General features: G+C 41.5%; 1 protein-coding gene across 3 annotated transcripts in view; it reads right to left on the bottom strand.

The window, feature by feature from the left end:
* Window positions 1–19,926, bottom strand: part of TMTC1 (transmembrane O-mannosyltransferase targeting cadherins 1) — a 284,520-nt gene extending 264,594 nt beyond the window's left edge. For all 3 annotated transcript variants that reach the window (XM_019039302.4, XM_019039303.4, XM_055359438.2), the window contains exons 1-2: window positions 19,425–19,926; window positions 3,865–4,042 (exon numbers count right to left, since the gene is read on the bottom strand). In XM_019039302.4, coding sequence (XP_018894847.3) covers window positions 3,865–4,042; window positions 19,425–19,726 — 480 coding nt within the window. In that variant the 5' untranslated portion in view covers window positions 19,727–19,926. The remainder of the gene's footprint in view (window positions 1–3,864; window positions 4,043–19,424) is intronic.
* Between the last annotated feature and the right edge of the window lie 2,562 nt (window positions 19,927–22,488).

The raw sequence follows: 22,488 nt of genomic DNA, 5'->3' as shown, positions 1-22,488 counted from the left end.
GGTTAGTGAAAAATATATGCAAATGGCCAGCATGTATTTTAGCCTCAAACTACAGGTTTCCATTACCAACATGGTGGCTATAACCTGGGAACTGCAGCCTCTAACAAATATTCAAACACTGGAAGGAGAAACATCAGTGAACATAATTGGATAGAATTCAAATAATGTTAACAGCAGATCCTCAGATCCTCTAGCAAGGTTAACAATATCACAGGCAGAAATTTCAAATTAGGAGTTAATTTGCTATAGAAACCTGTCTTTGGAATACTACCAATAATATTTGTATAAAGTATACTATATGTATAAGGCTATTGATATTTATTTTATCTGCAAGAATGAGTTCCATTAATGTCATAGCTACTGGGGAGACTGAGGTGGGAGGATTGCTTGAGCCCAGGAGATGGGGGTTGCAGTAAGCTATGATCATGCCATTGCACCCCAGTCTGGGCTACAGGGTGAGACCCTATCTCAAATAGTAATATTAATAATTTATCTCTATATCTTCTGGAAAGTACATCTCTTTTTCTATTTCTCTGTCCTCCTCCTACTTAGAAACTTGAATTGAAATCCATGAATAAATAATAAGTTCCCCAATTTTACTTTGTCATGTAAATTGTTTTGTAGGCTAAATTTCTCTGCCTCCTTCTTAGACTTCCCTCAGAACCTTATGAATCTAAGCATCCTCCCTAACATCCTTCCCTAAATAACTACCCAGCTCTCAGACTCCTCTGTCCCTTTCACTGTGTTACTATGGATTTTTTTCAATTAGTACAAAAGCTCGTTGCAACTTTTTTTAAGGTCATTTTGCTAATAGGATTTTCCTCTTTTCTTAGGAACCAACCTTAACCAGTTCCTGATCATACTGCCACAGGCTGCCTGTGTTTTATGCACACTCTCTCTCTGATACCTCTGAATTGAAACTGTTATTGCCCTACTCATTTGTTCTTTCACGCAGTAGTTGTCCCCAATATGCTCTAAGCACAGATTTCCAATTGTACAAGAAGAATTATTTGTCAGAAATAAAATGCTGTCTATGGTTTTATAGTAAAACATGCCATTGGCCTAGCATCACTCACATATTCTATATGTCTAGTAGTAGCAGTCTTTAATTATTTTTCTTCATATTCTATCCAAAAAAACATTAAAAACTTAAGTATCTCTCTTATTTTTTCAATTCATATCAAAAATTTTTCATCATAATTTTAAATACTTGAAAGGATCTAACTTCCTATGCATTGTAGATATCGACATTTCAAAATGAGGCCATAATGTTCCTGTATTAAATTTACCAAATGTCATTTGAACACTATAGCAACTTGAAGCTCATCATCTTCCATTTACCTAAATATGAATAGGCTCTTCTTTAATTGGTAGACACTTCATACCCTTTCTCCTTGAACTCATACTTTCATTGTATTTCCCCCTCATTTTTGTAAATTACATAGTTATGCTTAAAAATATTGTATTTATCATCCTTCTCCCTATAATAAAAAATATACAATTAAATCTGTATTTCAAATTTCTTTTGACCATAAGCCTCTAAGTGTTAAAATTTAAATTTTGTATTACTATTCCAATTATTGTTAATTCACAGACATTTGATATATCATAAATAAAACAGAAAATGATAAATAATAAATATAAAAAATCACCTCTTAATAATCTAGGTATAGCAGATTTCTTTTCAGTAAGTTCAGTTGTCTGTGGCTGAATCTTACCTTTTGTTAGACTATGACAGCAGGTACCAACTATTCTAGCTTTCATCTTCATAGGATGTTCACATAAATAAGTGAAAATGGAAGTAGACCTGTTACAGCAATGACTTTATTCTTTGAACTCCAAGTTATTGGCAAATATCACATAATGACCTATCACCTTACATAATTTTTAATGATCTACCAACTGACAATGCAATCAAGTCCTCCTTTAATTTGGTTGAAAGCAAAGAATTTAAACATAGCCATCATTAGAGTTACCTGTCATTACAGTCATTTACTGTCACAATTTCTTTTAAGTACAGCAGAAAAGCTTTACTGAGACTCACCAAAGGACTATTACTTATGCCTCATACTCATCCACTTAAAGGCACCTTGCTCAGTCTAAAATACTCACAAAGAGTTGGGAAAATGACCTTTCATGATGTATTTTTTTTATAAAGTGATCTTTCTTCATCACCCAATCAAAATATATTTTTGTCAAAACTTTGAGCTTACAGATTGAGAATTTTGTTGGTGGAAAATGCCCATCATAGAGCCTAACTGGCAAACCAGTCCTCATCATCAAACCAACTGGTCAGATCAGACTTCTTGTGTCCATTCAAATAAACATACTATTATGCATCCCCATGACAACTATGTCACTTCTGAATTCAGAACAGCAACACAGGCCACCATACCTTACTTCTAAGGCCATGTTATATTCTTCATAGAGATACATGTTAGACAGGGAGAGATGTGAAGCTCTCCTTTGGGTTTGTGATGCCTTAATTGGAGGATGCCTTGCTGACACTGATATATCAGACTATTCCTTTGTAAGGTACCTCAGAGGCTTGTACACCTGGGGCATAGTAAGATGCTGGTGTACACAAGGTATTCCTTAACTTTGTTAAAATGAGCAGAGGGCAACTGAGAAATGGAGGAGGGAGAAGGGAACCACCATGACATCTTTACTGCAGGTGTGTACTCAGGCAGATCAGCTTCAGGGAAGCGTCCAAAGAGATGCAAGCTGAAACTCTGGAAGAGTCTTGTAAAACTGTGGTGCCCATGGACCTCTCATCAAGTTTTCATCTACCCCTAGCCATGCACATCAAACAAACCAGCTGTATTTACTGAGCTGGGAAACAATGCAGCTTAAAAATGCCATCTGATTCATGGAATGATTAAATAAATATTTTAAAGAGGGCCATAGCTATCAATACTTTTTTTTTTTTTGAGATAGAGTCTCACTCTGTTGCCCAGGCTGGAGTACAGTGGTGCAATCTTGGCTCACTGCAACCTCCACCTCCTGGGTTCAAGTGATTCTCCTGCCTCAGCCTCCCAAGTAGCTGGAATTACAGGCACCCGCCACCGCACCTGGCTAAGTTTTTTTGTAATTTTAGTAGACATGGGGATTCACCACGTTGGCCAGGCTGGTCTTGAACTCCTGACCTCAAGTGATCTGCCTGTCTCAGCCTCCCAAAGTGCTGGGATTACAGGCGTGAGCCACCACACCCAGCCAATACTTTTTAAATAAATTTTTCATCACCCACACAATAACTACCCTTCCTATTAAGTAACTTGGGAAACAGTATGTAAGGCTCCTAAGTCTGTCTTTCTAACTTGAAGAATGTCAGTCTAATTTTTTATAGTCCTTCCCCAGCACTTACAGTTCTGCGTAATAAACATTATAAAATATAGCAGGGTGAGAAAAGGTAAAATACAAATGTGGAGCAGGAACAATGACTCAGCGTGCTAAGTGTCTCGAATGGCCCTTGCTGTTTAAAACACATTAGGACTTAAATTATCTGCAAATACAAAACTGAACAAACTGTGGCCATTCACTACTACCCGTAATAATAACAGCGGTTATTTAGAAAAGCAGTTAAATCCAGGAGGTGCAATAAAACCAATTTGAACATTCAAAAGGAAAAGTTGTCAACCAAAATGCTTTATATATAAAGATAAACACTTTAATAGAGTGAACTCACATGTTTTTGAAAAGGAAAAAAGATCAGCTTAGTTTACATGTATATATCTATATACACACACATATCTACATATACACACATATTTACATGTATATATATGTGTGTGTATACACATATACACGTATACATACACACACATATTCATATTTGTTATTTCACTGAGATCCAATCACACTTACCGCCTCAGTATGAATAGGATGTACAGCAAAAAGCAATGCCGTTACAAAAGCAAGTCCACGATTCTTGAAGACAGTTTTATCACAGGTGTACATCAGCACAAGAGTCACTAAGCAGTGTAAAATTATATTTACTGCATGAAAGTAGAATGGGTTCATACCAGTCAAAAATATGTTTAGCCTGTAAAAAAAAAGAAAAAAGAAAAAAACTGCATTAGCTACAAACTCAACATAAACACAAGGAACGCAGATGGAATCCATCATTTTAAAAGATAAGCTATTAGATTAATGATTTTTAAATGATTCCCAACATTCGGTTATTTTTTAGCCTTGGGTATGTATCACATTTTTCCTATTTCAGAACTGTCCCATGTGCAGAAATCCATGCATATACAATACAATATTATTTCAGGGAACTTTGATCTCACTGAGAAGGCAAGCAAACAGGTGCTGAGCCTGTTTTTCCATCACTCCATGGCTAATGCAAATACGCCCCCTTAATATTCTTATTTCCACTGCTGGCTTTTCCCAAGCAACTGAGTGTTGAAAGGGAAGTCCAAAGGGCCATGGGTCAGAGCCACATACACCGGAGATGAACAGAAACCATGAAACTACGATTATAGTCACAGTTGGGACAAATGAAGCATGAATGTGTTCTGTCACCCATGGTGCCACCAGGAACCAGGTTTCTAGATTATGCACCTGGAAGCATCACCTAATTACCACCCCGCAAAGGAAGCTTTAGGGAACCTACAGGCTATTACCAGCTGCAGCTGAAATGAAAAGATGAGCAAAAGCATCATGTTCCAGAATGTGTATTAAATGTTTTTAACATAAATTCCCACAGATCTCAGTACCTGATTTCTAAGACTGTGACAAAGCAATTAAAAGAGAACCACAAAGGGAAGGAAAACCAATTGTTCAACATCTTAAAAAAATACTTTCATGAGACAGAAATGCAGAATAGAGAGACTTCTGAAGGTTGCCTTAAATTTAATAACAGGACATAATACACCCAATTGATTCTGTGGGGTTACAGAAAAAATACACTTGCACAAGGTATGGTTCTTTCCAGGGAGCACTGACACCCTAAGTGGTACTGCCTACAGTTGTCTGTATTCTAGTCAATTTTACCAAAACAGCAATCCCAGGTCTTCAATTCTCAGGCCTTTGATCTGCTTCTCTTATAGAAACAGCTCTTCTTTGCCAAAACAACTAAGAATGAAAAAGTCAGCTTTAGAGATGACATACGCATATTCTAAATAATTGACGTAATTCATGCACAGCTTTAACCTACAGAATTTTAAACATCTCAAGATTTATTTGGACATATGAATGCAAATGTCATAGTTACTAATAAACTCCATTTTCACTCCCACTGAAGTAATCAGAGTCTTAACTAAGCCTAGAAAACTAAACTGTTGTATTGGATCCAACTCCAGGGCTCTGATGCAAGATTTGACTCAGCTGTATGTTGGCAGACTCATGAGTCTGCACACACCCCAGCATCCTCAATACAGGAGCCTGGTGGGAAATTGCCCATCCAGAGGGAAAAAGGAATAGGCAGTGAACTAGAGAACTCATAGGTCCAATAAAGCGGGGAGACCAGCATGCCATTCCTGTATAGAAACACACACGAGGCAGCAGAGCTGCTTGAAGTCAGAAAGCTTGGGATGGGATAATTGTTAAGGAAGGTCAAGACCAAGTCCAGGTCCTTGGAGAACTTGGATGCAGTTCCCTAAGAGTCCACCCCTCTGAGACTGATTTCACACTGCATTCCACTTCAGCAGGCTGAGCTTTCCACACTAAGCCATTCATTTAAAATTCATTCACACCACTGACAAGGATGAGAGAAAACAGGCAATCTCACATCTGATCGGTAGGTGTCCAAGTTGGAAGGTCTCTTGGTTGGCAACATGCATTGGAGGCTTTAAAAGGTACGCACTTTTGACTGAAAATTCCACTTCCAGGAATTTTCCATAAAGAAGTAACAAGAAAAGTTTGTATAAAATATATATAAACTATATATACATAAGTATATATACAAATACATATATACGTACATATACATATAAAAGATGTTAGAGTGAATGTACAAGAATGCATCTCACAGTGTAAATGGTAAAAATGGCAATAGTGAGAAAGGCAGGACATCTAACAAGCCAAATGCTTGATAAATTTGACTATTCCCATGGATCCTAAAATTTAGATAATGAAGTTGGATCACAAATAATAGCACCATTTCTTTAAAAAGAAAAAAAGGCTTATTTTTGCAAAGTATTTATTATTCAACCATTCAAAAACTGAAAAGCATCATTAAAGATGGCATTATTACTATGTTACCTATGCTCTTATCAGGTATTTAACATATATTCCTTTCTCCTTCCAAAAACAGTATAAAATGGTAGGCATGAATCACCTTTGCGGTTCATATGCGTCATATCTGAAAATGTCCAAGCGTTATCCATGTTATTTCTTGAACTTAGTCAAAATCTGAAAAAATACTTCTGTAAGACAGACATGCAGAATAGAGAGACTTCTGATGGTTGGCTTAAATTTAATAACAGGCCCTAATGCACCTAATTCCATCTGCGGGGTTATAGAAAAAACACGCTTGCACAAGATATCGTTCATGCATCAGAAGCTTAAAAACATACACGCAAGAATGCCTGGTGTATGAAGTGAATTCAATTAGATCCCAAAATATAAAATAAATTGCTGAATGAGGAGTCCCCGCAGTAATGACATAAGGCTGTGAAAGTCCCTTACCTGGAACCTAACATTGGTGAATCTAAGCTTTAAGAAATCACCCTGAATCTGGAGTTAGGAATATTTTTAAAATATCTAAAAAGATGGAGAGTGAATTCTCCAAATAACAGACAAGTGAGCTTGAGACAAAATGCTATCGAAAGCTTCTAGCGTATTCTACATGTGATCACAGAGAAAAGAAGTTCTGATTCTGGGAGATAATATGGGTTCACAAAAAGGGGGTTCACTGATTAACCTCATAATTTAATAGAAAAGGGGATGTGATGCATGATCACATCTTTATTTTTAAAAAGGCGTTTATCAAAATCTCTCAAAATCTCCCTGCAAACAAGACAGCCTAAGATAGATTTGTAGCAAACACCAAGAGTAGTGAATAATAAATCAATGTCTCCTTGGACTGAGATCACCAGTGTATGTCACATGGTTCTGATATTACCTCTGTTCTGTCCAATATTTTTATCAAAGGTTTAATGAAATTATACAGTGTATACTTATCAAGATACAAAATGCCTTTATCTGGAAAGGAGAGTTAATGTACCAGAAGAACTAACTGACATTCACAAAGAGTTTAAATGGCTGAAATTGTTAACTAATTCTAACAGGATTAGACAGAATAGTGGTAAGAATAAAGGCTCACATGGGGATATAAAAGACAACAAAATACTTGCAATCTAGATTAAAACTGTGCATAGGTTATTGCCCTATGTACACAGAGTTAACGTGTGTCAGTTATCAAAACAGACCAAACCAGACAGACAGGGAACTGCACAAATCAAACAATTTTTCATTTCAATTTACACAATCAGGTATTTACTAAGCACATACTACATGTCAGACATGATTCAGGGCCCAGAGATACAAAAAGAAGTAAGACGTGGCATCTGTTCCCAAAGAGTTAATAGCATAGTAGGAGCAGGCAAGGTAATTAAACAGCTAATTAAATGCTAAGGAATTCTGGCAGTGGGAGAACTTACCAGGTGCAGACATGGGGAAGAGGGAGGTATTCTACCTGAGGATGGGAGAGGCAAGATAGGTGGTATCCAAAGTGGGGCAGCAGACAGTCAGAGGGCTTTTTAAACACAGAGCACCTTCACAGGAGAACTTCAGGATGCTAAGGGGGGAGGGAAGACACTCAGAAATGATGCCTCTTGAATGTAGCTTTGAGGAAATGAAGATGCTCAGCCTAGAGAAAGATGACAGAAATAATGCCAAGTTCTCCAGGGGAAAAGATCTTTGCCATATTTATGGCTACATCCACAGTGTCTAGCACAATGCCTCATTCATGATTATCATACAATAGGCATTCAGATGAATGAATAAACATGAATGGATGAATGAAAAGCAATACTAAAGGAATGCATTTATTCTAAGTAGCTCCCTAAGGGGAAACTACAATCCAATAAAGATGTTGCAAACTGTCTTCCCAAAGGCTAGGTTTAGCCTGCAGGTTGTTCTGTTTTACTTTCATACTTCTTTTTTATTTACCAGGGTTTTAAAAACTGGTGGCTTCATATAAAAATTTCCAGCTTCTCTTGAAATATTAGAAGACCTGACAACTCTGGGCCTACATGGCTGCATGGAAATATCTGTGTGCCCATCTCGAGAGGACAAGGGCTCACAATTTGCCATAGTCTCTACCAATTCCTATCATATTCCTAACCTGAAGGCATTCATTTATCATTATGCGCACAATTTTTTTGTGTACGGTAAAGAGGAAAGTGAAATATTTCTTGAGCCTGCATGACTATCACACATGGGCAATAAGACAGTCAAAATGACTGCTTGAAGAAAAATGGGAGAAAGCATATTTCTGGAAGAGGAGAATATTCCCATGTACCTGAAATGCAAAGTATTACAACATAACCTCACATCCAGCTCACTTCACTCACTCTAAGATCAGCCTGACCCTTTTAACAATTTTCAACTTTAATATGCAAAGTACTGAGAGGCAGGCTTCAGCTCAAAGTAGGAAGTAACACTGAAGCTAGTACACATTTCAAGATTTAAAATTATATCAGTTGCTTGGATAACCAGAAATGTCCACAAAGAAGTATAATGACAACCCACATGAAATACCATCTAAAAAGAACATCTCAGGTTCTATATCACCCTGAATGTACCCCTTTGAAAGTATTTAACCAATTTTTTAAAAAACTCATTAACTATATTCCTCAAACGTTTTTCATATACTATAGGAAACTAATTTCTTTTTGTCATTGTATCCATCTCACTCAGCATACAATGATTCTAAATGAAAATTTACTGAACTTACATTAAGTTGCAATTGGAAAAGATCATCTTTCCCTTTGACTTCAAGAATCTCTCATTTTATTTGGTGTAGCCTTCATTCTTCATTTAAAACTAGGCCAAGCAGTAGGAAATAAAATAATATTTTCTGAAATAATCTTAATAGTCATCTCTCACTATCTGAAAACCTTCCAGAGTTCCACAAATATGAACCCAAATCGCCCCTTCTCCATCTGAACTCCCTCTGCCTTCCTGTAAAACTTCCCAGAAATGTAAGGCCATGAGTTCTCAGATAAGGTGGTTCGCAGCATGCCATATCCCTTCCCAGGAAAGGGCATGGGGTCACAAAATCTGGCACCAAAGGGGGTTGTGGGGTAGAGAGAAAGGGAGAAGAAAGAGTTGTTGGCTGCCCTCTGCTTCCTCACTCCCACAGCCTGGAGCTTAAGATAAACTCCATCACTGTCTTTTAAGTTTCTTCTTTGACAATAGCTCTGATTTAGGAAAAACAAAACAAAACAGTAACAGTCTGTATTTGTGAAACAGAGACACACAGTAGAGAAGGACTAGAGTCCTTCCTCAAAAGGACCCCAACTCCATGTCAATCAAATGGCTCTACCTCAAGGAACTGGCATAGGTCTGCAAACTGGGTAAGACATCATGACTATACATGTGGTGACCCAAGCCTGATTCCTGGCCCTGAAGCTGGAGTTTTCCTGGAATAAATTTTAGCAAAATTTTAGAGGGCTGCCCATCTACTTCATTCCTAGGGACAATATGATTAATAAGCCACCACCAATGATCACTGCAGGTCAAAACATTCTGATTATCACTGTGTCCCAGAGGCCCATCATGATCAAGGCATTCACCTTGTCTTTGGCAGCTAAGCTCTGCCACTTGGTCTTTGGTACTCCAGGAACCTATCACCCCATGAAGTCAGAAAGTCCACCTCAATGGCAGCATCTCCTACATCACACCTGGCCTACAGAAGAGATCCACCAAAGAGCTTCTCGAAGTTGCAGGTGCTCCTTCACCAATGTAATTCTCAATGCCTCAAAAAAGGGAAAGTCATCTGGCCCTCTCTGGGAATACAGTGGAGACATGAGTGTGTGTGTATGTGCAGGTGGCATGTGATAAACACATGCCAGCATTCCTATCTCAATAAGCCTTTGCGTTCCTTTCTCTACATTATGCCAGGGAGATTTTCGCATCTCAACCTCATTAAACGTGGGCCCCCATGAGTCCCAGTGGTTCTCAACTGTCTTAATCATCTGGTGTGGTAGCTACAATTGTTGATTCTCCGATCCCATCCCGAGATATTCCAAGGCAGCAGATCTAAATTAGGGCCCAGAGATCTGCCCCCAAGCAACCCAGGTGATTCAAAGTCAGGTGATACTCAGAACAATGAGAGACAGGTTTCAAAGCTTAAGGGAAGGCTGCTAGGATTGCCCAGCTTTCCAGAAAAGCCCAGATTTCTCAGCAGTAACACAAAGAATAGAGTACATTCTTTTCCAAAGAAATACAAACCAGGGAAAACCAAAAATTAAAAGTACCCCTTTATTATCTGTTTCTGGTGTCTCCAGTGTTGGGTTCTCCAACACTTTCAGCATGGGTTTCCACAGCCCAATGCTAAGCACACAGCACATTCTCCTGTCTTCCTCTATTACTGTTCGTCTTTCTTTTTCCCAACCTCTTGCCATCATTACAGATCTCAAATGCTTATAAGAGGTTTCCACAGTCTTCTTAGATCATTCAACCAATAAATAACAACATCTGGTTCTTCTTATTTCTCCTCTAAGGCAAAAATCCCTTTGGCCCTCAATCATTTTGGTTGCTCTTCTTCTGCATTCCCTTCAGTACCAGGAATAAATCAGCAAATCATCATTGCTTAATGTATCTGAAGTACAAAATGATGTAGCTCCCAGGCACCAATGCAAACAACAGTCCAGAGGGAAGATTGACACTCTGCAGCCGAAGCAAAATTCATGGCTTTGATTTGAGTTCAATGCATCACATCCTTATCTGGCTATGAGGAAGCTGCCCCACAGGAAAGCTGCCCCATGGGAAGGGAGGTTATTGTCACTGTTACATTAGTACTAGAGTAATAGTACAGTTATTAGAGTAATAACTGTACCAAAGAAAGGGTAAGAAAACTGAAGGCAGGAAGATCAGTAAATATATCTGGAAGGTAGCAAGTCCCGGAAGAAAATCCTCAAAAAGAGAGCCAGCAAATAATAAAAATTAGGACAGACCAAGGCCAAATATTTTAGTTTTAACTGAGCTGTCAATTTTTAGCATTTTTTTTTAAATGTGTGTTTGGTGTTTGGTGGAGTGCCTGATTGTAATGCAGTTCTGACATCAACTTCCCAGAATTAACAAAAACTCCCAGTTGAGGGCAAAGTCGTCCACAAAACTCCTCACACTTCAGACATAAGCCACAAGTTCCTCAGGCCACCAGTACTTCTGACCAACTGGCTACATAATCAGGGCCTCCCACAACTCCCTCAGGTTCGATCATTCATTAGAACAACTCAGAGAAATCAAGTAACCCCTATACTTATGGCTATAGTTTTCTTATAAAGGATACAAGTCAGGACCAGTCAAAGGAAGAAACCTATGGGACAAGGTCCAGGAGGGCCCTGAGCATAAATGTTCTATTTCTTCAGGATGCTTCAGCCTCCTAGCACATCAAGGTATGATTACCTACCAGGGAAGTTCAAGCAAACTTCAGTGTCCAGAGTTTTTATTGGGGGTCCCAGTATGTAGGCACAATTGATTGAAATCACTGACCACATAACGATTCAATTTTCAGCCCCTCTTCCCTCCTAGGAGGTTGAGATATAGGAGTGATATCACATGCCTCACAGCCCCAACCCTCTAATCATATAATTGGTCTTTACACCACAGCCAGCCCTCACCCTATAACCATCTAGAAGCCCACCATGAGTCAACTCCTCCTTAGCATAAACTTAGGTGTGATCCCAGGAGTCCATCATGAATAATAAAGAAACTCCTCTCACTTGGGAAATTCCAAGGGATCAGAAGTTTCCTCCCAAGAATCCAGCACGAAGACGAGAAAAAAATCACTGTCATGTTAGTTTCTCTGATAACATATTTTCAGGTCCTTGTACTCCATTTGATCCAACAAGGCCATTCCTTATAGAAAGCATAGGCATGGATGAATCTTAGGACCTGAGATTGGAGTGTAGTGAGAACCCCCTATAATTCTGGGTTTTGAAGGTACAGCTGCTGTTTCTCACCTTGAACTTTGCAGCAAGCATCCACCAACCATTTGTGCTGCAACCTGCCACCTAAGAAGAGTAAGATCCAAAAGAGCTACAGATCTTCATTCTCTACATAGCGTTACAGTTCCAGCAAGTTCCAATAGAAATTCAAAGTCATCCCTTTCAGAATCTCTCAGTAAACAGAACCCACTGGTATCCTCTGTATATATCTGAGGAAATTCCTAGTCTGCCTCCACTTTTCTCTTTGAGAAAGAAAGAACAAAGGTAAATTAGTGAAAAAGTAAACCAAGCAGACTTTTTCTCTACATTATAATCATGTAGCCTTACCTTAGTATTTACCTGAAAAATTTGAGCAGTCACAAAAAGGATTTATTCATTCTTTAAAAAATTAATTTATTTTTAATTGACAAATAATATTCCTTCTTTCAATGATAAATCTTGCAAAGTATTGCAAGCCAGGCTTAGTTCTAGGTGCTAGAGATAAACCTCAGGGAGTTTACACTGTAGTGAGGGGAGGTAAAAATCAACAAAGCAGGGTAAGGAAATAAGGGTAAAACACAGAGGAGTGTTTGCTACTTTAGATCACGTGGCCACCAGGGAAGGCCTCCGGGATGAAGTGACATTTAGGCAGAAACCAAAGGCGGTGAGCACATAAGCCCTGCACAGATCTGGGGAAAAGCATTCAGGAAGAACCACCAATACATGCAAGGCCTTTGGTAGCAGTGGCTTTGGCCTGTGCAAAGAACAAGGGCTCTGGAATGCTGGTGCAGATAATGAGGTGGAGATTGGTAGACTAGGGATCAGAGAGGTAGCCAGGGGTCAGATCAAACAGGACTTCATAGAACAGAAACTGTATCTTATTATTTGGGAAAGAAACACTGCCATTGTGTGGGCATGATCAGGCATTCCTTACCCCCCTCTCTCTCTTTTTATTTTTTATTTTTTTAACAGAGTCTCGCTCTGTTGCCAGGCTGGAGTGCGGTGGTGCGATCTCAGCTCACTGAAACCTCTGCCTCCCAGGTTCGAGCAATTCTCCTGCCTCAGCCTCCTGAGCAGCTGGGACTACAGGTGCACGCCACCATGCCCAGCTAATTTTTGTATTTTTAGTAGAGATGGGGTTTCACCATGTTGGCCAGGATGGGTTTGATCTCTTGACTTAGTGATCTACCCTCCTCAGTCTCCCAAAGTGCTGGAATTACAGGGCATGAGCCACCGTGACCGACCTCCTTACCCCTCTCTTTAAGTGAGATGATGACATACTCAAAGTTAGGAAAAATACGAATGTAGCTCCAAAGAAAGACAGAAAAGACATTGGTTGGTAATAATAGACTGCTTCGGAAGGTGATTTCCAAGCCTTGATTCAGGGACTCACCTATAAAAACCCTCATGAGTCCAAAAATATATTCCTCTCACTTTCCGTCCCTCCTACACTACCAGACTGTAGTCTAAAGTATATCCTACTAGATTATAATCACAACCTCCACCTCTTGGAGCTTCCAAGACAACCTTAGGGTGGCATAAAATTTTCAAAGGCAGTTTTTCATTTTTCTTTATAAAATTTTTCTCGCCTCCAATCACATTTTCCCTTGGTTATTTCTGTCACTGAACATCCTAGACAATCTAGTCAAACATCCTAGAGAATCTTCACTTGTGTCCTATGATAGACTTAGAAAACAAACTTACCAGCCTTGTGGCAACAGGCTGTGTCAAAATGAAATCCCACAGAAGTTGAATGAAAAGGAATAGAACCAAAAGAAACATATCACCGTTTCTTTAAGGTTGTGGGCATGGAGGTTAGCTAGTGCTTATTTTCATGGTTGGCATACTATTTGTAACTAAAAGATGCAAACTACTGCAAAAAACCTTCAAGATCAAACATTAAAATGCTGCAAATTCCTACAGCTGCACATATTAAGAGAGTCTATTTTTTGGCTCTGACATTTCAAGCCACCCACTTTCACTCCTATGGTTTATATTACCATCAGAAGCTCTTAATAAAGTAAAGCATTATAGCAAATATAATCTAATAGGCTAAACACACAGAGAAAGAATCAGGAGTTTAAAGTCCTTTCATTTGCTTAGTTTCCCCATCTTTAACATTAAAAAATCATTGGTTCTCGCTTGTTGAAGCAGACTTCCACCTGCTTACTGAATGGAATGGCACTGCGAACAATTCAGCAGTATCTTCTTCCCAAGAGAAGCGGGGGGGATAAAATTAAAAAGCTAAGTTTATTTTAAACCATTCCGGACCATTTTTCAAGGGAGGGGTTATGGACATCATAGAGTTTGGTTCTGTGTCAATTCACCATCTACAGAGTAGCTTAATGCATTTCTCTTGATTTCAGGCTTACAAACAGGTCATGGACAGGGAAGGAAAAAGAAGCAAAAAAAAAAAAATGTTACTGCTGCAGAGTCACAGATGTTTTGATTCTGTACCACTATGGTCCAAAAATATTCCTGCATGCCCTTGGGAATGATCTTATGAAGAGACTGAATCTGAGATTTGATTGGAAACAGAAATTCATTGTAATTCTAAATTCACTTCAAGGAACACAAAGAGATGGTCATTTGTATCAGTTAGGGTTTGACTAGAAAAGCAGAGCCACCATGAGTGATTCAGAAGAAGGGATGTACTATGGGGATCTGACCTTTTACTATTGCTGGGGCTGGTTAAATAGCCTATGTAAGTGTGATGCTTCTGTGTCTATTATCCAAGTTGAAAGCCAGCAGGGCAGCAGGGCCATTCTGGAAGAGAGGGTGAATGGACTTGAAGCAGGGGGAAGCAAAGGCAAAATGGAACCCACAAGGATGAGCTAAAATACATGTCTGTTTCCCACTGCCTTTAAGGCTCCAACTTTAACAATGCAAGAGGCTTGCAAAAAGACTGGCACTCTTCCCTGCAGAGCTGCATACACACCTGCACCATGATTCCAAGTAGCTGAAAGACGAGATCTGGAGAGCACGGGGGGAGCTGAGGGCCTGGGTGCTGCTGCAAACCAACAGCATGTTCACCAACATTTCTGTGACAAACTGCAAGAGGCCTGGCAGCAAGAAAACCTATGCCAACCTTCTGAATGTGATCTTAGCCACTTCACTTTCACCTTCCAAATCTTGCAGAAATTTTTCTTATGGTCAGCCCTAACCCAGATCGTCTTGCAAAGGCAATTCCAAGAAACATAGTCCCAACTTAGCTAAAGTGACATAGTGCAAAGCCACCACATCTTGGTAAGCTGCTTTCATATTCCATTGTCCCATCCCCTCAAAACTGGTAGAAGTAGATGGTCTGTAACCCATTTCCTCATTTCAAATTTTAGCTCATTTCTTATTTGAAAAAATACATAATTAGTATCTTTACTACCTAAGCAAGCACTTTTATTATTTATTAGTATACAAGCAACGACCTTTATAGCAAAAAGTATTATGCATCTATAAATTACATTTATTCTTAAGGAAATTTCTAGCTCTCAGTATGCGTGAGATACATTCAATGAATCAAAAATCAACTTACATTTTAATAAAAAATATGTTTGGAGCCTTGCACTGAGAAAGGTCCTGGGAGGAGGACAAAAAGACAAGCTACAGAGTGGGAGAAAATATTTACCAATCACATACTTGACAAAGTACATGTATCTAGAATATATAAAGAACTTCAATACTCAACATTTAAAAAAAACACTTAAAAATGGACAAAAGACACAAAGGCACATTTACCAAACTCTTTGGTTTAATATCGGATGTTTAATAGCTTCACCCATTAGGGAATGGTAAATTAATGAGGTACATATATAGGTGTGATATCACTACATACCTATCAAAATGGCTACAGTAAAAAACAGCAACAATACAAAGTGCTGGCAGAAATGCACAGAAACTGGATTACTCAGACACTGCGGCTAGGAACATCTGGAAAACAGTATGGCAGCTTCATATAAAGCATATGAACATGCAGCCACCATATGGCCCAGCAACTGGACTCCTGGGCATTTAGACCAGAGAAATAAAAATCTGTGTTTACATAAAAACCCGTAAGTGAATTTTTATAGCAGCTTTATCCCAGCCAAAAGTTGGAAACAACCCAGATGTCCCCAACAGGTGAATGGTTATACAAACTGTGGTATATCTATACAATGGAATACAACTCAGCAATAAAAAGGCACAAACTATGGATACATGCAACAGCCTGAATGAAGATCCAGAGACATGCTGAGTGCAAGAAGCCAATCTCAACAGGTTACATACTATGTGATTCCATTTATACAACAGTATTAAAATGGCAAAATGATAAAAATGGAGAACAGATTCATGGTTGTTAAGGATTTGGGTGAGGGGATTATGGATTAGGCAGTTGTTATAGATTAGGTGTCCATGATTGCAATAAAGAAGTACTGAGGATCCTTGGGATGGAATTGTTCCGTATCTTGACTGTGGAGGTACTCTCTGAAATCTACACATATGATAAAGCTGCATAGAACTAAATACACAATTAGTAAAATAAAAACAAATAGAAGTACATATAAAATGGGTGAAATCTGACTAAATGCTGTAGATTGCATCAATATCAATTTCCTGGTTGTAATATTATAGCATAATAATACAGGATGTTACCATTGGGGGAAATGGATAGTGTAGAAGGAATCTCTATATTATTACTTAAAACTGCATGGGAATGCACAATTACATTTAAAAAAAGTTTTTAAAACGGGTTTGAAATCTCAAAGTTTTTGCTCAAACAAACATAATTTAAGATACAGTTAAAATGGTTTGCACATATTTAAAGGGCCCCTTCAATTGTGTTTTCACTAACTATCTAAAATAAAAATCATAAAGACGTAATCTATGTGAAGTATCTAGGCCAATGCTTGGTTCATAGCGAATAGTTAATAAATACGGCTTTCTGTCCTTCCTTGTACCATCCTGTAGAGTTGTATGGTTCTAAAATCACTGATATCCTCCAGCTTCATGCTATCGCACTAGAAGATGCAGTTTCACCTCAGATGACTATAAAGAAAACTGTCCAGTCTTATTTAAATCAATGCATGTGAGGACAGAAAAACTACTTAACATTCTCTTTCTGAAGAGGCAGTTATCTCTTTCCAATTAGTGCTGTGTTTCTCTTCTAGATTTGCAACTCAATCTTCTCAAAAAAAGAGTGTATCTTTCATAGGCAGTAGCATATAATATACAGCAAGCCATGCCTCTTAGACACCAAGCTGCTTGTTACAATCAATGATTACCACAAGAGTCCCTCAGCTCTTCCTCCTGAATCCCCCAACTCTCCTTTGCCCTTGTTCTGTCAACTCCTAGCCAATTTGCCTCTTAAGCAATGGTCTTACTTCTTTGTCTACTCCCTCCACCCCTCCCTTATGTGCCTGCTGTCTCCATTATGAAGAAAAATAAAACATTTTAGGTGAGGTACAGTAGCTCATGCCCACAAGCCCAGCACACTGGGAGGCTGAGGCTTAAAGATCACTTAGCCCAGGAGTTCAACACCAGCCTAGACAACATAGGAAGACCCCATATCTACAAAAAATTTTTAAAAATATATCTGGATGCACGGCATGTGCCAGTAGTAGTTCCAGCTACTTGGGAGGCTGAGGCAGGAGAATTGCTTATGCCCAGAAGTTTCAGGCTACAGTGAGCAATAATCGTGCCACTGCACTCCAGGCTGGAGGACAGAGTGAGATCCCATCCCAAAAAAGAGAAAAGACAGAGAAAAAAGAAGAAAACCTTCTAGAAAGTCAAGAAGTGAAAACACCCTTCCCTACTCTCCAGCAAGTAGGCACAGGCATTTGACTCTGCCCTTTTTAATTGAAAAATACTCAGACCTGTGACCAGGATGGTCTCCATGGCTGTTACAAAGATAGCAAGCACATCTCATGCTGTGAACTTGCACATCCTAAATTAACCAACAACCCTGACTGTAATAAATGAAAAAGCAGGTCAATCTAGAAGTGAAACATTTATATTTGTCCCAAGGAGATTTTAAGAAACATCTGGGAAACTGAATAACGAGGTTAACCAAGTTTATCTTTCAGTAGAAAATAAGAACAACTTTCTAAGAGGACAAATGTCTATAACATATTCTCTTCAAAGTCAAATATGTAATTTTCTCACTCTCCTTAAAAACATTAAACTTTCAGTGGAAGACGTAAGTCAAAAGCCCATGAATTGTTGCCGATTGCTATGGTTTCCTTTTCTGAGTCATCAGAGACACCTGTCAAGAGGCCTAAGCCTCTCAGCCAGAGCAGGTTTTTCAAGCTGCCAACCCAGTCTCAAATAATCATTACCATAAACACGGGTTCCTATTACACCCGTTGGAAAAAAGGCTTAAAACGCCGATAATAGCGCACCAATATTATTTCAACAGTTTTGACCGGCGCGTTAAAATGAGCTTCAATGCTGAGCCACATTATAAAGGGTTGAGTCAAGCTCCTGATTGTGTAAGATAGCAATTCCCTTAAATGAGCGCTTCTCTTCTTTCCTCAGAAGCTAGGCTTCTTTTCAAATTAAAGAAAATACTCCACCCCTCAAAAACCTGGCATATTCTTGGTTCCCTTTACGCTTATTCACACCAGAAACGCTGAATCATGACTCCGAGGTTGTAAAAGAAAAACTATTTCGGCTGGGGCCCCAGGGTCCCTGGAGAAGCCTAGGCTCTGCGTTACCTCTCTCTGCACCTTCTAAAGTCTAGATCCAGAGAGGTCTGGAAGATTGGAGAGCCTCTGGGAGCAGCCAAGGGTGCAAGGCGGGGGCTGGGGGGCTCGGGAGAGTCTTCTGCTCCCTCTCCTGAACCCACGCAGCCCTGTCAGCTCAAGGCTCCCGCCTCGTCTCATCTGAGCGAAACCCTTAAGGGGCTGATACACTTCTCATCTGCAAAGCTGCCCAACAGCCTCCGAGAAATTCTCAACTTGGAAGCATCGCCACCACCGCCACCCCTCCAGAACCCTCTGGGTCCGCGCTAGTCCCACTTGGTCACGATCCGGCAGGCGATGGGGTGCGGAGGCGGTTTCACCAGCCCGCTCCCAGCCCTGCCTCGGGAGACAAGCCCGCTGAGAGCGCAGACAGTTGAGAAACTCGATCCCAACTCCCCAGCCGGCGCCTCCCGAACCGCCCCGAGAGCCCAGATTAGCCGGGCAGTGGATCCCGGAGCAAAGTGCCATGCACATCCTGGAGAGGAGGGAGGCGTGGAGGGAAAGGGCGGCAAAAATGAAATGCCCCCAAGTCAGTCCCGCAACTTCTCCCGGTCCGAGGGGCGGGCGGAGGGTAGAGGAGGCAGCGGTGGCTAGCGCGAGGTGAGGGACTCACTTGAAGGTGAGGACGCAGAGCGGCCGGTAGGACTTGTGGCTGGTGTTCTCGGCCATGCCCTTGCCCCAGAAGTCGTTGGTGAAGATGCCCCAGCGGAGCGGGGCGCCGGGCCGCACGTCGGGGTTGTTCACGATCGCCCACACGTCGTCGTGCACGAACTCGCCCTGCAGGGAGCGGCCGTAGCACAGGCAGCTTGCCCCGGCCAGCAGCGCCGCGGCCCCGGCCGGCGCGAGCCCGCAGCCCCGCCGCCGGGAGGGTGTGCGGTCCCCGCCGCCGCCTCGGGCAGAGGTGGTCACCACCATCGCGCCGCCGCCGCCGCTGCTGCCCTGGCCTCTCCCGGGCGTCTGGCATCCTCCCCTACCGGGGCCCCGGCGGCGCGCGGCGTCTGCCCGGAGGGGGGCTCGGGCATGGTTCTGCGGCAGCTGGACCCGCCGCGAGCTCCCCGCGCTCCGCCGCCGCCTGCGCCGCGGAGTTGGCCCAGCTGCAAATAAACAGCAGTCCCCCCGCCTCCCCCGGCCATCGCCACCTCCTCCGCCCCACTGCGCATGCCCGCTCGCTCTCTCTTCCACCCCCCCCTCCCCAATCCCGGGACGCTGGCCGGTTCCCCCGCACAGCCCGGCGCCCTCTGCCCCCGGCCCGCCTCGCGTGCAGGTGGACCGGGGTTCGCGGCGCGCGGCTGCCCGGGAGCTGCGGGGAAGGACACCCCAGGTTCCCACTTGCGGTGTCCGGCTGTGCTCACCCCCCACGCCCCCGCCCCCATCCTTCTCCCCCGAATGGGTCTGGGAAGGGGCACATCTGGCGGACCCCTCCCGGGGGACCCAAGAGGGTTTAGCAGGTGCGCAGTCTGGAACCCCCACACCCACCTTCCAGGGAGAAAAGTGCCGCTGCTTCCCGGGAAGTTCCCGGCTTTTCAGCACCCGGGACAACAGCAGCGGCGCCCGGGGAGACGCTCTCCACCCGCCCCGCGCTCGCGTCCAGTCGCCGGCTCCGTGCTCTCATGCCCGGGCTTTCTCTCACCCGCCCGGCGCTGCGTCCCGCTTGGCGGAGGAACCCGCGGGGATAGGGAGCACCTTCCTCAAAGCCAGGAGAAGGGGTCTCCCTGGACAAGGACATCCTGCTCGCCCTGCCCGGCTGTGTTCAGAGGCGCCACCGGCTCTTTAACTTTACAGCCCCTTTCTTGGCCCGCACTTACAAAAAGTACCAGGTTCGAGTTTTGGTTTGGGCCTGGGAGCCGAATTGTCTTCTGAAACATTTCTTATTTTATTGTTTGCTGAAGATAATTTGGGAGATGCCAAGCAAACTACTTTTTCTATCTAGCTGGATCACTTGGGTCTCATTATTTCCTGGGCTGTGGGCGTGTTTGAACAGGGCGGGGAAGAAGGTGGGGATGGGGGGATGGGGAGGTGGGGGGGATTTGTATTAGGGCCTCTGGCTTTGGCTCCTAAACTTCCTGTCTTTCTGAAAGATTGTTTTCTTTTTTAAAATACTAATTTTAATAATATATCCCAGAGTGATGATTACTAGAATTTCTCCAGGTCTGAAAATTCTATTTGTTCTTTCAGGCACCTTGTAAATTTCCATTGCTGAGTGTTAGAAGTTATCAGGAATTTGACACATCCAGATAGAAAAACTGAAAATAAAAAGTCATCCTTTTATTCTCATCCTCCCCAAACCCTTAAGAAGCTCACCGACATAATCCAGAAATTGTTCCTCTGCTATGAGTATTTGTGTGGCTCTTTACTATAACAAGTTACTTTTTAAAAAATTTTAAGACATCTGAGCAGTTGAAAAGTCAATGAATTAAGATAAACTTACTGTAACTCAAAGTACGTTTCACCCATTTTCACTTTGTTTATTTGGCGACTTGAAATTAGTGACTGAGAAATGAAACTGGAAATCCTGGACATGGATGTTTTCATTCTTCCATCAAAATCTTTCACGCTTGGTAACCTTAATATACCGACTTTAATATCTAGACACACCTGAGTCTATTTCCCCGTATAACACACTACAGCCTTTCCTAGTCACCTGACTATTAACTTAATAAAAATATATTAAGGAGATTCTTTGTGCTACAGTGTGCTAAGTATAGGATTGGAAGACCCAAAACTGCTCGTATGTGTGCGTCTGTATGTGTGTGTGGTTAACACCATAAAAGTCTAGCTTTCTAAGTTAACAGCTGATTGGGATAGTGAAATTATCTTTGCTGAAATCATAGTTGAGGTAATAGGTCAACGTATCAGTCCTTACCTATAATTAACAGAGGCTTTCTAGAGAGAACGTCTTAACCCAAAAGAGTGACTCTAGGCCAGGTGCAATGGCTCACACCCACAATCCCAGCACTTTGGGAGGCCAAGGCAGGAGCGTTGCTTGAGGCCAGGAGTTCAAGACTGGCCTGGGCTACAGAGTGAGACCCTGCCTCAAAAAAGAAAAGAAAAGAGTGGCCTCTAATAGTAGATTTTTATAGAAAGAAAGTATTTTTTCCTTCCTCAAATTATCCTTAAGTCATCCTTTTCCAAGGAAGAGCTCTGGCTACCCCCTTCTTCTCGGAGTTGTTTTCTTTTTTAGATGGAAACAGTATCAGAGTGCTCCATGACCATGGAGAGTAGTGCAGGACTTGGGACTGAGACTCCAAAGAGATCATAAAAAGAAGAGATAAAGGAAACCTGAAAGTGGGATTCCTGGTTACCTAATCTTTCCTCTAGGTTCAGTGGCATCTTTATTCTATTTTGCTCAGATGACAAATTTGAGATTGACTTAAAATAGTGAAATGCTTCAAGTCTTCTCAAGGACAACTGCTCAGTGAATATTTTTGAAAATTAGTTCGTTCGGGCCTGGCATGGTGGCCCACCCCTGTAATCCCAGCACTTTGGGAGGCCTAGGTGGGCAGATCAGGTCAGGAGATCGAGACCATCCTGGTCAACATGGTGAAATCCTGTCTCTACTAAAAATACAAAAATAACCTGGGCATGGTGGCACGCACCTGTAGTCCCAGCTACTTGGGAGGCTGAGGCAGGAGAATGGCTTGAACCTGGGAGGTGGAGGTTGCAGTGAGCCAAGATCA

The sequence above is a fragment of the Gorilla gorilla genome, chromosome 10 (assembly GCF_029281585.2).
Source record: "Gorilla gorilla gorilla isolate KB3781 chromosome 10, NHGRI_mGorGor1-v2.1_pri, whole genome shotgun sequence".
NCBI classification, from domain to species: Eukaryota; Metazoa; Chordata; class Mammalia; order Primates; family Hominidae; genus Gorilla; species Gorilla gorilla.
The sequence above is the reverse complement of the archived record's forward strand: the minus strand, read 5'-3'. Positions and strand labels throughout refer to the sequence as shown.